Source organism: Peromyscus eremicus, chromosome 1, assembly GCF_949786415.1.
Source record: "Peromyscus eremicus chromosome 1, PerEre_H2_v1, whole genome shotgun sequence".
Taxonomy (NCBI): domain Eukaryota; kingdom Metazoa; phylum Chordata; class Mammalia; order Rodentia; family Cricetidae; genus Peromyscus; species Peromyscus eremicus.
This window is the reverse complement of record NC_081416.1, coordinates 150,229,730-150,246,296: the sequence shown is the minus strand read 5'-3', so window position 1 is coordinate 150,246,296 and position 16,567 is coordinate 150,229,730. Positions and strand designations below refer to the sequence as shown.

At 38.4% G+C, this 16,567-nt stretch overlaps 1 protein-coding gene across 1 annotated transcript in view; it reads right to left on the bottom strand.

Moving 5' to 3' along the window:
- The window catches only part of Nell1 (neural EGFL like 1), an 806,688-nt gene that overhangs the window by 22,943 nt on the left and 767,178 nt on the right, over positions 1-16,567 (bottom strand). Inside the window, exon 17 of the mRNA XM_059253364.1 lies at positions 3,980-4,173. Within this exon, the coding sequence (XP_059109347.1) occupies positions 3,980-4,173 (194 nt within the window). The remainder of the gene's footprint in view (positions 1-3,979; positions 4,174-16,567) is intronic.

The following is a 16,567-nucleotide window of genomic DNA, read 5'->3' as shown; positions in this document are numbered from 1 at the left end:
TATCATAACATAACATAATATCTGGTGATTTCAATACCCCGCTTTCTTCAATAGACCAGTTATTTGAATATCAGAATTAAGTAATATCTTGCATTGAGTGGGCTTAACAGGTACGTACAGAATATTCCACCAAAATACCAAAGGATATTCATTCTATTCAGCAGAACATAGAAACTTCTCTAAAATATATCACATCCTGGAACTCAAAACAAATCTTTATAAATATGAAAATATTGGCATAATCCCATGTATTCTATATGACCACAATGCAATAAAACTTAAAGATGACAGCAAAAAAAGTCCTAGTAAGCACACAAACTTGTGGAAATTAAACAACTCATTATTGAATGATGAATGTGTTGTCAAAGAAGAAATCAAAAAAGAAATGCCTGGAACTAAATGAAAATGAAAATGCAGCACAACAAAACTTCTGGGACACACTGAAAATAGTCCTACAATGGAAATGAATAGCTCTTCTAAGTGCCTATATTAAAAATCAGAAAGAGCACAAATTACTTGATGATGAAACTCAAAATTTGAAAGAAAAAAATATCCAAACCCAACACCAGTCACAGAAGTCCCCTTTGGAGTTGTTGGTCAGCATTGTCCAAGAGACTTCCAAAACATTATAGACTATTGCCATTGCCCTTGGTGGCCTCCTAAGTGTGGAAGGTAAGTCTCTACTGCTGAGCACACCATGCACTTTGCACACACTGTCCAGAGGCCCCTAAGCTGGATCTGACCTGAAAGTTTTCTCCATAAACCAGAAGGTACCATGCAAGCTTCTAAAGGAGGGAAGCAACCAATAGTCCTACCCAGCTATGACATTTATGAACTACAACAATAACCAGCATGACACAATGACCCTGGGCTATGCAGTAAGTGGCACATATACCTTGGCAGTGACCAACAGCTCTCTACTTGGTGCAGAGCCTGCTCAGTAGGAGGGAGATTATGACTAATATTGGGAACTTACCCAGCCACCCAGAGTTGGTAGAGTCATGAATCTTGGAGGAGAACCCACAACCCCCAGTTTTCTAGGCTAGCATAATCCAAAACTACTTTCTAAATATTTGTCCTTTAATCTATAGATAAGTTTAGCTCTCATTCCTCATCAAGGAAACTCCTTTTTGCAGTAGACAGAAAGCATCACAGAGAACCACAACAAATCAATATGTGGAGTTCTCTGGCTCAGTTCTAACTGATATATCTGCAACACAGCTCTGGTGCATAGGGCTCAGGGATCATCTCAAAAGGGGGGTAGGAGAGACTGTGAGAGCTGAAGGAACCGGGAGTTTGCTGTGAGATTGTGTCTCCTAGAAACGTCAGAAGTCATACTCATGAATTCTCATCAGCATAGCTGTTTAATCATGACCTGAACAAGGATGATACCAACACACAGGCTAACCTTGACAGGGAAAAGGTCATGAGGCGTCAAGCTTAGGAAAAGAACTACAAGCAACTAAAAATGCTGAGATCCTGGAGAAGAGGTACCAACGGGTTATCCAAAGCTAAGTGGTCAGCCCTGAAATATAAAAGTACGTACCTACAGATGACATTGTATGGATTGAGCAGGTTGTATGTGAATATTTAGAAGTACATACACACACACACACACACACACACACACACACACAAAACTAATTCACAAAAAAAAGCCCAGGAATTTGAAAGCAAGCAAGGGCTGCATGGGGGCAGTGGGTATGGAGGAAAGGAATGAAAGAGGTATAATGTAATTATATTATAATCTCAAAAAATTAAATATTATTTTAAAAAATAAATATTTTTAAAGACATAGAGTAATGCATACAGTATTATTATATTGTTTATTTTAAGCAAATTCTTTAAAAAAATCGACCTCATGCTTTCTTCAAAAATGTGGAAGTGACGGTGGCATGGGAATAATTATGAATAAAGTTTATTAACAGGACTATAAGATTTGTTCACCCAGGGTTTCACGCTCAGCCCAGCTTCTCAGAACACGTTTAAGATGCTTTTGGAAGCAATGGAGAAGAGAAGCAGGCCGCTGGGATTGTTAGGACAGTAAAGAAAGCCTGGGAGGACAATCATGCTTGCTGGGTCCCTGGCTTTATCATTGACTAAACGTAGCAAAATATAGTTAAAAGTGTTTGGTTTCACAGTACTCAATACTCTGGTAGCCTAGAAAGCCTGAAAAAATCTTGGGTTTAGGAAGATTGCAATTATCCTCAGAAAATTGGAAAGAAGTGAAGAACTCGCCCACGTGGCTGCCAGAACAGGGAACCCAGCTGCCAACTTCTTTCATACTCTGTACTCACTACTCTAACCCATAATGATCATTTCTTTCCCTAGAAACTTCTGTTCTTTGTGTCAGCTCCACCTGGCTAAATACTACACCTGATAACATTTATTTGACTGCTGATAACTTGTCCTTTCCATATACTATACTCCTGACCTGAGTCTTTGAGCTCCCTGAATCTGCAACGACATCTTTTTTGTTGTTGTTGTTTTGTTTTATTATTATTTTTTTCAAGACAGGGTTTCTCTGTGTAGCTTTGTGCCTTCCCTGGAACTCACTCTGTAGCCCAGGTTGGCCTCCACCTCACAGAGATCCGCCTGCCTCTGCCTCCCGAGTGCTGGGATTAAAGGCATGTGCTACCACCACCTGGCTTAGAACGACATCTTATCTCACTGGGTTCTAACACTTCAGTATGTATCCTCTGAGGGGAAAGAGTGGGCTTTGGGACAATGGGGGCAGTAGGCCCTGGAAAATGCATAAATGTGTTAAGCACAAGATGAGGTTTTGGGATCTTAAGAAAGATGATGAGTTACTTGATTCATTAGAGATATTTTCTTCATTGTTCAAAGCTGTGCTCACATGAAATATGGTGCTGGTTTCTAATTACAGGCTGTTTGGAACATAGCCCAGGACAGGGTGCTCAATAAATGAGAAAAATGAATCTAAATTTGGGTTACAGAACTAGGTTTAAGTGGAAAGAGGGAAAACAGGTTCCAAGGGTTAAGAATGTGGTGATGTATCTCTCCCAGTTGTCCCCTGAGGTAGCAGGGCCAGAGGTCAACGCAGAAGATGAATCACATGGGTTCTTCAGGCTCATTCCTGCTCTGTTTCTGGGGAACACAGAGTTTATCAGGAGACCTGGCTTCCTAAGAGGCTACTAAGCAAGCAATGTTTCTTGTTTTCTATTCCTATAAAGCCCATGATTAAATAATTTCACCCCAATATTTAAGCCCAAAGCTACAGTAAAGTAAGGGAAAATGAAAATAAATTGGCAAAATAAACAAAAGAAGAAAGAAATCACGAGGAAATCAAACACTTTAATAGGCCCACTTTGTAAAGCAGTAAGTAAAATCACAGTGTTGCAGAAGTGTGTTCCCATGAGCATTCCATTTGCTTTCCTGTGCCTTAATCTAAGAGATACTCTAGCAATGAGTAAGACAAGGACATCCATTACAAAAAAACTACAATACTACCCTCTCCATTTGTCCAGAATGAGGTTGACCCATTCATGTCTGACCACTATATGAAGGGCCTGTAAGCCTGGCTTTTCTAGATGATGTTTCCACAAACAGTGAGCCAGTGGGTGAGAGTTCTTGCAAGTGACCATCTCAGGTGGAGATTTCTGAATCAGTAAGCTTGTGTAAGTGTAGAATGCAGGTGTAGGCAAACTCTCACTTAACCAACAATGAAGGCACTGTGGCTCTCAGTGTAAGAACCACCCTTGACCTTTCTTCCCAGCTTCTCCTGAAATGCAGTTTCTTCTCAAGGTTGTAACCCACTTATCACAAAAAATAGAGTAAATTCAAAGTCAATTTTCTATTCACCCATCGTCAGTTGGCTGTATTCCAGATTAGAACAGAGGAGCCCTTTTGAAAAGTAAGGGGCTCCTGTGTACAAAGTCAGAAAGGAACCTGTGGTGCAGGGAGAGGAAAAGGAGAGCAAGGAACAGTCACATCTTCCACTGCATGCTGCCACCCTTACCTTGCAGGAACAGACTGAACACCTGTCTTCTCTCAGGATCCACACCTGTCCATTGTGCTTCAGTCCTCCTTCATGGGGACAGTCACCTGAGCAAGAGGGTCCAGAGGGACACAGGCAATCAAAGCCTCCCGCTAGGTTGACGCAGGCAGAGTCATTCCAACAGGTGTGAGTTCTTAAGGCACATTCATCAATGTCTGCAATAAATAAATCACAGAACTTCAAAATCCAGCCAAGAGAACCCAAGAAAGAACAATAATACACAGTGACATTAAGCAGCATTACGGTGGGTTTACCTCATGTCAGGCACTTTGCCAAGCTTTCACAAGCATTAGGTCATTTACTCTGCAAGGCAAATGCTCTGTGTGGGAGAATCACAGTGCTAAGGCTCAGAGTTAAGGAGCATGCCCATTGCCAGCTAGCCAGTGCTGCTGTCAGATCAAATTTATAGCTGTCTGGCTAGTTAAAATATCTACTTGCAGCTCTAGTCTCATATAGTGGCCACGAATTTTGTTAATTCGTCAACTATGGAATATAGCCTTTGAAGCCTAGCTCTTCTACAAAAAAATGTGCACATGGATAAGCCACTGAGCATAAACAATTGGGTAATAAGGGCAACATTGACTCAGTCAGCCTTAACAAGATGCTGATGTCAGGGCTTTGAAAGAAGTGCATGTATGGTTCTTGGTAGGTGCCCTACTTAATATTAAAATAGTTATCACTCTAATGGTCAAGAGAATGTTGGGCCTCACAGAAAAAGTCAGGGCTTCAGGCGGCATGACATGAACATGGATGAAGACAAGCATATTGAATATTGTGTTCACTGACAACATAATAGGAAAGAAGAAAAATTGAGTCACTCCACTTGACAGTTCAAACTTGAGTGACCCTGATGTGTCAAACACACTCCGGTCTAGTCCCACCTGAGCTCTTTCCTGACAGCCAAACTTGAAAGGCAACCAGTTTTGCCTTTAAATGGCTACTTTTAAAGAAATATATTCATTAAATTTAGATGAAATACCTTATCCAGCAACTTCTGCTCATTGGTACTGGTGTCATATAAAGAAAACTGTACTTGACCTTTCTTTCTATAGGCATTTTAAAGCTTTATTGAAAGGCACTTGTCTTTTGTCTATCAGAATCTTCTACTACTTTGGTTAATCTATAGCTATGTCTACAAATACCCTTCAGATGATGAAAATCTACTATGTACAAGGTTATTTGCACAACAGATGAGACTGATATTAAAAACAACACAGAAGAATATGCGAGATACTGCTGTTGTGAAGCTGATGAGACAGAACACATGGCTTGGACATCCATGGGGCCAGGCTCCTGTACGAGGGCAAAATGTTAGAATGTCATCTGATGTGAATCCCATGCTAAAATCTGTGTGAAGTTTTAAGTAATTCTTTAGGATAAAATAATTATTCCTCCTCAGAGAAGTTTCTTATTGCAAGAAGACGAGAATTAATACAGAGGCCCACAACTGGACAATGTGCAGAGAGTAAGAGACTTTGGAATACTCAGCCCTTAATGGGATGTCTTCATCAAACTCCTCCTCTCAGGGATCATAGATCTATGGGGAAGAGGAGTCAGAAAGATCATAAGAGTCTGAAGGGATGACTCCCAGAAAAGTGTTTTCTAGACACAACATGACAGATGGACATGTAAACTCACAGAGACTGTGGCAGCATTGAAAATGGGGAATGGACAGAGTCCCACCCCTAACCAAGAAGCCATTTGTAATTGATACCTGCTGGGAAAGAGAAAATCAGCTTTCTCAATAGAATGGTACTGTGTGACTCAACCACACTCTGGAGCAGGCCCCATGCTCAGGAGTAGTTGGCCAACACAAAACAGACTCTATGATATTTTTGTGGATTTTTTCTTTCATTTCATTTGGCATCTTTCATATTAGTCTTTTGCTTGTTTTGTGGGGTTTTTTTTTGAAAGAGAGAGAAAAAACATAAAGTTGGGTGGGTAGGGAGATGGGAAGATCTAGGAGCAGTTGGAGGATGGGAAAAGCATGGTCAAATTTTTTAATATATATACATAAATTAGATATATATAATAAAAAGAATCAAATCGTGGAAATCTCACATTCCATTTTTAAAGCCATAACAGCAATTTTTACTGATACATATATCCATATATGTGTGTGCTCTTGTGTGTGTTTGTATACATACATTGACTATGAAGCTATACTGACAGCTCCAGTGTTTCAAAGCTATTTGAGTGTGTTATGTTATATTGATCACAAGACAGAAAGTTAGCTACAGTTTTTAAAGAGGGGAAACTTGGGTACAGGTAGGCTAATTTGCATATGCTAGAGCTGGGGCTGCTTTCTGAGGATTCTGTTATATGATGAAAATTCAATGGCTAAAATGTACTGCGGTATTTTGTGGTTTCTATTTACTTTCAACAACTTACATTCTAGACTCTAAGATTAATTTTCAAACATTGTATCTTGCATAGATCCCTTGAGTACTTTTAGTTGACATTCTGAGTGTAAAATGATGCAATTATCCCAAGTGTGTTAGAGTTTTGAAACAATTATGACTTGAAAATAATGGGAAATCTATGACCTATGTTCTCTTTCTGACTGCAGGGACCATATTGCTATAAAACAGATTCATGGCAACAATACAAGAAGACATTAAGTGGTTTCAGTGCTATATTTTTTTGTGACACTGGTGGGTTGAACCTGCAGTCTTGTGCGTGCCACACAGGTGCCTTCTGAATGAGCTCCATCCCCAGACCTCTTTTTACTTTTTATTTTGAGAAAGTGTCTCCTGACATTGCCTATACTGACCTTGAACTCATTCAGGAGCCCAGGCTAACCTTGAATGTGAAATCCTCTTACATAGCCCTCCAGAGTACCTGAGATTGTAGGCCTGTATCTCTAGGCACACATAACAATTATTTCTAGAACCTATTTCCTTCTAAGATATACTTTCTCTTTTTGTTCTACCAACTAAAGTCTCAGGGAAGTCATTTAGTTAATAAACAATGATCAAAAGCCATAGAAAGGATGGCAAAATTCGATGCCTGGATTCTAACTCAGCACAGTAAGGCCTCACTCATCTCAGAAGCATGTTTCAAGATATTATTTGGCCAGATCATTCTCAGCACATTATGTAGCGTGGTGATCCTTCCTAGAACCTCTTTATCTTCTCATTCTTCCTCTAAATATTCCCAATTGAAATCAGGACTGAGTGAAGAAGTTAGTAGATACAACTTGGAATCCTAGTTTTCCTCTTAATTCGGTGCTTATCATGAACAAGTCACTTCATATGTAAGAGCACATGCCCATGGACATCTTATCTACTCTGGTGCTCCTTTATCATTCACACAAACATTCTTACTCAATCTTCACTCATATGAAAGCCAAATTATAGATAATATAATGAAGACTCAATGTTTATTTCATTATATAAAGAATGTGTATATTTAAAACATGGTTTAATCCCTACATTTTCAGTTGATTATCTCCCAGTATGATACTAATTTGAGTAATGTCTTCTTCTGAATCATCATTGTGATAATAGCAGAATATGGTTTAGTGTTGGGGTGTGCCCTGATCTGGAACAACAGAAAGGGAAAAAACTTGCATTATACTCTAGTGTTTCTGAAAATAAAAACTGTAAGTATTATTTTATAATTATCTCATAACAACTCTAACCTAGGAGACAGATAGTTATATACAGAGATATATATTTAAATGATAGATGATTGATATATACATATAGACAGACATGCATGCATACAGACATTCATGCATAGATACACATACAGATGTATAGATTAATAGATGATGAATAGATAATAAGAGGTAGATGTTAAGTAGGTAGATGAAAGATAGATAGATAGATAATAAGTAGATAGATGAGACCTAATAGTTATATAGATGAAAAATTATAGACAATAGATACTGAGATAGGTAGACAGATAGTAATTAGGTAGATTTTACCTATAAAACCAAACAATAAAATTCAAGTTTTATTTTTTATTAGTTCAGTTCTACATGCTGATCCCTCAGGTGTCTTTGCTCTGACTGCCTATCTATTTTTCTCTCCCCTGTCACCTTCTCACTCTAGTATACTAATGTGGAACTATGGACCCAATGGAAATACTTAGGGAGCCCTGTAAGTCCAGGAATTGAGCTTATCATACTAGGGATGGAGATGGATTTAATTGATGTAAAGTAATTAGCAGACGTCTGGGCTCTGTAAACATAGAACTACGCAAAATCATAGTTCCCAAGATCTTCTATAGGACAGCAGTGTTTAGAAAGCAAACACATCTACCTTACCCTTCTTCTTGGGGTCTCTCAGTATTTCTCTGATGTATATTAAAGGTCCAACCTGTTATACATCACCTTACCAGTCTACACCTTTAAATATTATCTTTTGTCCTTCCTATTTTTCATTTAAAAATTATGAATATAAAGTATAAGTTAAAAGATCTATTGGACAACCAGATGACTGTAGACAACAATGTATCTGGAAAACTGTTGTGAGTATATTTTTTGGTCTCGCTACCCCACCCCCCAAATAGTGTGTGAGACAATACCCATGTGGACTAACTCTGTTTAACCACTTAGTTGTTCTTTAAACAGGGAAGTGTGATGTACTAATCAATTAACAATGCATGAATTCTTCCTTAAATCCCTTCATCCTCTGTATCCTGTAAGAATCAGATGAGCCACCATCCTCCCTCAGATGGCAGACAGTAACTGCTGATTTCACTTCTTCCACTTTGTACATAACTCTATTCTTTGCTTTTTCTAATTTGCATTAGCTATTTGGGAATTTTGTACAATGTCTTTTAATTATACTTACCCCTCTTCCCACTCCTTCCAGATCCACCCTCCTCCCCTACCCACCCCACTTTGTGTACTCTCTCTAGCTCCTTACCTAGGAGTGGGGCTTCATGTCCATTTCCCCTCTGCATGCTGAGAATTTGTCCAACTTGAGCTTGCACATGCTTTGTGCATGCTGTTATAAGTACTGTGAGTTCATAGTGTACCTGCCCTATTGTGTCCAGAAAATACTGTTCCCTTTAGTTGTCCATTATCTATAGCTCTTACACACTTTCCACTCCCTATTCTGAAATGATCCTGGAGTCTTTAGAGGAGGAGGTGTGGTACACATGTCCCATTTAGGGATGAGTATTCTTCAGTCTGTAATTCTCCACACTTTGCCCATTTGGGGTCTCTGTGTTAATTACCATGTACACAAAAAGAACATTTTTCTGATGAGGTTGACAAATGCACTAATCAACGGTTATAGCAGTAAGTTATTAGGAGTTGGTTTAATATTATGTGTTACTCACAGAGTAATGATTGTAGCCCTCCCCAGGGGCCTCTGACTTGTCTACAAAGGTTCTTGGCCCCAATATCAGTACAGGATATGAGTTTTATTTTTGTGGAGCAATCTTTAAATCCAATCAGAAAGTAGTTGGTTCTTCCCATAATATTCATGCCCTTATTGCACCAGTGGGCATGTCCTGTCATGCAGGTCATGGTTGCAGATCCCAGGGTTCACATTAACAACTGGATAAGATTAGTGACACTTCTCCTTCAGTAAAATGCATAGTACTTTCCACCATTATGAAAGCTAGCCAGCAGAGATGAGGATTCGAGGTGAGTGCCAGCTTGATTTTCCTGTGTTCTATGATCCAAGTATATGCTATCTTCAGCAATAGGGGAGGTAATTACTATCCATGGTATATGACCTCACTTGCCAACAACTCCAAAAGAGGTAAGCCATTCTTGGCACTGGACTTTTTTATTTGTTATCCTATGATGTCTCTTAGAGACATTTGTTGCTCCATTATAGAATGATTCCATTTTAACTTTTTATATGTGTGCTGTAAATATTTTAGGAAACTTCTACAGTAATATGTTTTCCATGTATCTCTTATGCCTTTAGTGTTCTTTGTCCCTCTCTGTAAAGAGAAATAATAGAACTCCGTCCTTATAACCCATTCTAAATTTACATTACTTTTTAATTTATTGTTTCATTTCATATATAAATATAATGTGTTTTTATCAAAGCCAGTCTCCCCTTCTTACCAGTTCCTCCCATTTCCCTCACACACTATTCCTTCCAACTTCATGTACTCTATTTTAAACCTACTGAGCCCACTCGGTGCTGTTAGTCTGTGGATGGATGGAGGACAATCTACAGGATTATGGGTATAACCAGGGGCCACATTCAAAGAAGCAAATTGGCTCTTTCTCCCCCAGCAGCCATCAACTGATATGCACATCACTACAGACAAACAATTCACTGAGGACAGAGTTTGCATTCTACAGGCCACTTTTCCCAGTGCCCCAAGTGACAGGAAACATTGTAGACAATCAAAATATTTATATACCTTCATATAATATATGAATTCATGAAATGTACAGATACAGCCTATATTGACAAAATTTTGGTTTTGGAGTGTTCAGCAAGCATAAGGAATAGCCAATACTTTGTCCTCCAAGGAAAACATGTTCTTACTGAGTTATAATCTGAGAAATTCTTGATTCTAATTTAAAGTGGAATAAGCATATGAAATGAGTAATCATAGTGAAATAGAAAAGCCAAAGTTCACCATCAAAAGAATTTCATTTTTATAGTAATATTTTTAGAAAAATGGCAAAGGTTACCACTTAGTAAATCTCTCCAGAATCTGTCTAGAATTATAATTTCAACCAATCCATGACCAATTTCTACTCTCTCTAAACTAATCTCAAAACTAGCAGTTAATTACCACCCTTAAAATCTTAATTCCCATTCTTAAAATGTCACTTTAGTATTTAGCTATTTCAAAATTACAAAATTGTAAACACATTAGCAATTTTTTCCTCCCACAAAAAAAGTGAGCATAATGACAAACATGCCTACTGTCTATAATAAAAACAAAATATAAAACCCAAATTTTTTCTGCAGAATGGAAGGATTTCAAAGTCAATACAGGATTGTATTGCCTACAGAGTTCCATGTAATTGCTTTACTTATAACATAGAAACCTAATTCTGCTTCCACACAATTTAACAGATTTATGGAAAGCCAGATGTTAGCAATTATGGAAACCGACATTATTCATATTCTTGGTAACACAGACCTGTTTGCTCTGCACAAAGCCAACTTAATCTATTACACATATCCCAAGGCATCCAAAAGGAAGAGGCACCCTATTTACATATTGCAATTGTTGTTCTCTGCTGAGCAAATGCAAAGATACTCTCCCAGGAGACTTCTCCAAATCATCAGACAGGCTCACAGTCTGACAAGGGACAATGTAGCAAAAATCAACCAAAGCATTTCATACTCAAATCCACAGTCATTACAGCAGCCTTGTTTTTCTTATTATAAATACTGGTTTTCTGTGATTTCCTTGTGTTTCCCTTTTATAGATTTATTATTTAAATGCTCCATGCTTGAATGAGACTTTTCTCAATAAGATTCCATGGCTAAACTTGCATTAGAACTAATTTTCTTACATTGATATTTTCACAAATTCTGAAAGCTGTGATTACCATACTCCATTTTGCTTTAAGAGACGTCTAGTTGTATATAGTCTGCCTGATTTCTTCTTTGAGTTGAGGTTGTGGGGTTACTTGTGCATGGAAGAAAATATACTTCAGAGATGTTTATATCAGAGGCAATCAAACTATTCTCAACTTAGCCCCAAATAATTTTCCTACTCCTTGAGGAGAAAAAATGGCTCTTCAAGAGTCTTAATGCCGTAAAAACTGTAGCATTGCTTGCCTTAGGAACTGGAGCTACTACAGGTCGATATCAGGACTCAACATAAATACCTTTCCCAAGGGTGAGTAGCAGTTAGGTCAAGAAAATGAACTGTTTCATTACCCTATATTTCTCTTTCTTGAATAACTTTTGTAGCATATCAGACTCAAAACAGATGATATGCCAGAAAAGGAAATGTAACCCGGAGTTTGAACACCCAGCTGTGTGAGTTCTGACTTGGAAACCATTACCTGACGTTACTGTCTCAGAAATGAGAACAGAGCTAGGGGGTTTATTAGTGATAGACAAGATAGAGCACAGGTGCCTTCCCCATAGCTATAGCAGTATTACTTCTTTTATGGTGGCAGAAAGATTATGAGAAAAGGTGTATATACTGCAAATCAGAAGAATAATTGTGATAAAATGCAGAGAAAGACAAGGTCTCCTGCAACTTACAAAGCAAAGGGCTTACAGACTACCAAACTGCACAGTTAGCTCCAGGATCAGAATAAAGCTTCACAGCTATGTGACCTTGTATTCAGTCTTTGCACATTTATCTAGGTGGTCTGCTTTAGAGCACAGACTATTAAGAAATGAAACTGATACATATAACACATTGGAAATTATCAACAAGCACATTGAGGGGACTCAGATCACCTCACTGTCACAGAGCACAAGACATGTAGCTGGAAGAGATAAACGGGACATGCCTTCACTATGTGCTATTTTGCATGTAATTGGAAGTTTTCAGTGATCATCCAGGGTCATGTTTTCGCTCTCTACCTTAGCCCTCTTGAGAAGACTCTTTAAATAAAGGAAACATGATCTACACTAGCTCTTCCTGCACATGGTCCCTTGACCCTGATCTTAAGTCCTGGTGTCAACAACTAGCAGCTGCCTCTAACTATTCGTCATTGTTGTCGCCTGCATGTGTGAAAGCTTCCAGGGGACTTGTCTTCCCAGCCCAGGTTCTGAGGCTCCTCGTGACAACTTCTTTTAAAACCATCCCCTAGACTTAGCAAATACTGAAACACTGTTATGAAAATTTTGATCAGAGAGCTTTCATAAGACTCTTGAGGTTTTAGTATTCCCTTAATCATCTTCCACCTAACCATTCATTCAGTTGTTAAAAATTAACAAGCTAATTATTCAATTCACTATGTTTATTGATTACTGTGTCAAGCCACTGCTTAGGGAAAGAGACATAATGGGAAAAGGAGAGACGTACAGCCTCATAGGTAAAGATGTTAATGTCTCCTATTTTCAAAACTTCATGTTTCCTAAAGTACCAACTCTTGTCTATCTTCTTCTTCCTCCCCATTGAGGGAAGATGGCCCACTCAGAAAAAGCTAAATTTAAGAAAGTTCCAGGCAATTTGAGACAAGTGAGTCATCTGCCTTAGTCCCACCTCTGAAATGTATTTGCTGTATGACTCTGGAAAATGCATGCCTCTGAGGTCCAGTCATTCTTTGCAAAACACTGATACAAATGTCTGCCAGGATAATTTGGTAATTTGGTTAAACACAATTAAGTGCCATCCTACAACAATCTAAAGAGAATGAGCTCCGCTAATATTCCTGATCCTTTTCCTGCTATATGCTTTGTTAATTAGAGTTCATCTCCTCTTATGAGTTCCACTCTTCCACCTGTCACTTAGAGTTCATTTCTTCCCACGAATCCCCCTCTCTCATCTCTCAAGGCTATATATATTCAGTCTTCATACCAGACCTCTTACTATGCAGCCAGCATATTCTTTCCTCTCTGTCTGAAGTCTCACACGAATTCATGAGTTTTGGTTAATCTACTAGCCAGCAAGATCCAGGAATGTCACTACCCCAAGTCCTCTGTGAACTTTATCTACAAATTATACACTAAGGTTAAGTACTGGACACAATTTCTAATGTGTCCATGAATGAGCCATGGTCTCTGGCTACATTTATTTACAGAATATGCAGATTTAGGTGTTTTGTTGCAGATGGAGAAGAGAGCTCTTCCAGGTAGAAAAATAAGAGTTGATGAGGGCAGAGTAGCATTCTGAGTTACCCAGTCCCCTACTGTCTGCTGTGAACAAGACCTACCTCTGTATCTACATTAAATCAATCTAAAATCAATACAATTCTGACCAGTGAATAGGATGAATAGAAGATCTATTAAAATTGAACTACTCACTATCTGAAGAGAATTTTACACCTACAGAAGCTACAGTGTCGATGCCAAAAGGGTTATAAGATTTATGTGTTTTCATATATCTGCTCATGCGTGGGAGGTAGGTTGTTTTCTGTTATAAAGACAGCCTAACACACACCCAACACACAGCCACATAAAGTTCATCATGACAGTCATAGTATTATCTAGAATCTTTACCAAAATTTCCCTCTTTGAGGAAAAGACTTTCTTCTTTCCTGATCTCCAGTTTTACACTCCTTCCATCTACTTTATACTTCCATGCTTATTTAGCTCTGGATATTCTTTCTACCCTCCATACTTACTCAGATTGGTAGGACCCAGCTATCTCTTATCTGTGTGTCAGGCATAGTATATTCTTGATAGTCTTTTGCCTACTAAGAAATGCATGAACAATTGTTATACTTGAATGCGGCTGAGCTGCATTGAAAGGAATCCTTGCAATCGTTTCTAAGCTTCTTGGCTGAGGTCAAGTATTGAAGAAACCTTTGGTGGCCTGCTTTCCTTCTGGCAAAATAATGGAGTTAGCTACACATAATACTTTTGAAGATCTTGTCCATTTCCAAGTTTATATGATTACTTTCAGCTTTGTGGAACTGAGCTTGAAAGTCAAGCCTTAGAGAACTTGTAATAACATATAAAAATCAAATGTAAATAGAGGAAAGAGTCCACCCTTGGGACAATAAATGAATTCCCCAGATTTTAGTTTACCTGGATACAGTGGCTCATGTGTATAGTAGTAGCACTTGGGAAACTGAGGCAGGGGGACTATTATTAGTTTTACAACAGCCTAGGATGCATAAAATGACTGCTTCTTAAATGAAAAACAGTAACAACAAAAACAGAGAATTCAGCAGTCTCCTTTGAGCCTTTAGCATTTAGGGAAACAATTCTAGTCTCCTCTACTGAGTATTTGTAAGCAAGTGCCAAAGAGAGGAGGCATGCTTTTCTTGTCTACATTATGTCTGCAGCAAAATAATCTTTAATGACAAATACATGCAGGGAACCAGCCAGGGTGCACCCAAACTAATCCCTGATCTGATGGATCATTCTTTGAAGCATGCTGTCAGGTGAGGGATTATTTCTTTTCTTTCCTACGTCAATGAAAAGTCTTAGACACAGAAATATTACAAAGTCATTTACAAGAATTGCCCTGTAATTTATATAGAAGGTAAAGGACATAAAAACATTACTAGTGGTAGGTTTCCAAAGACTGGTCTCAGTCTAACATCAGAACTGTATTAGAGCTGCCAGGCATTCAAAGACTGCTGCATTCCTTCCAATGGTCTGCTCATTGTGGTCTTTAATTTCGGGTGGGCAGTCAAGGCTCTTCTAAAATGTCCTTCTTAATGTAACATTTAGGACATTGATCAAATACATGAATTTGGAATGCTGCTGGTGAAGTCTAGCAAAGAAGAAAACAAAATCTTAAAGAGCTTCTGGTGGTTTTGCTTGAAGGATTTCATCTCTTTAGATAATTTTTTTCTCTATTTGCATTTCTCGTCTTGTAGAAGAGCTCTAATCACCATCTGATTTGATAAAACAGCTCCTGGGATGCCTTTTATATTGAAAAGTATATTGTTTGGAAAGATCTAGAAGGCTTTAGTAGGGAAAAGGGAAATTAAAGCACAAAGGTGGAAATTTGATCCCGCTTTGTAGACATTTTGGGTATCTTTAATTTCTGGTTTATTTTTGTATCTGTTACCCTAATGTATTCAAAACCTTATGGCACAAACTAAGTTTATTTCCAAGGAAAGCAAAGGAAACCAAAGATTCCATCCTTGAGCAGATATAGTTAGGCCCACCTGAGTAACTAAGACCGTCTAACCCAACCCATCCAATCAGCCCATTTAAAAGACTTGAACAGATACTAGCCTGGTTTCCTAAGAGCTCAAGGGATATCCCTGAGATGACAACTCTAAATCCCTTATAATTACTATTACTTTAAGCCAATACCTAAGGTCAGAGGCCTGTTTTCCCATCTCTGGGAGGGTGTGGAACATCTTACTCACACAGTACCAATTAACAAATCCAGAGGAGCTCACATGGATCAATGCCATCATTTTCTAGACTTTAAGAAAAAAATTTTACTGTCCTGGCTATTAAATCCCCTATCATCTCTCCTTCCTACTTTCTTCTTATCTCTTAAAAATACCCAGTCATGGGAATAGAGAGACGGATTAGTGGTTAAGAGAACTTGCTGCTCATCTAGGAGACCCAAGTTCAGTTCTCAGCACCCATGTTAAGTGGCTCCATCTTCATCTAACTATAGCTCAAGAGGATCCCATATCTCTAACTTCCAAGAGCAATCATGTGCACATACTGGCGTGCGCACGAGTGCGTGCACACACACACACTCCTACACACACCTATACACAATTTAAAGGAATAAAACAAACCTTAAAAATAAACAAAACAACAACAACAACAACAACAGAAAACCATCCAGTCACTTCTATACAAGTTAGACTTTTATTCTACTTAACTGGAATCATCCTCCATACTGTAATTTTATTACTAATTAAAATTTTTCTTATCATTTTAAATTACTCTCTTACTGAGTTCATCTTTAACACTCCTTTGTTTATCTTTAAGGCTGCTAGAGTTGAAACAAAAGAAATTTTTGTCATTCACACAAGGTCCAGCTATGTGCATCAGGATA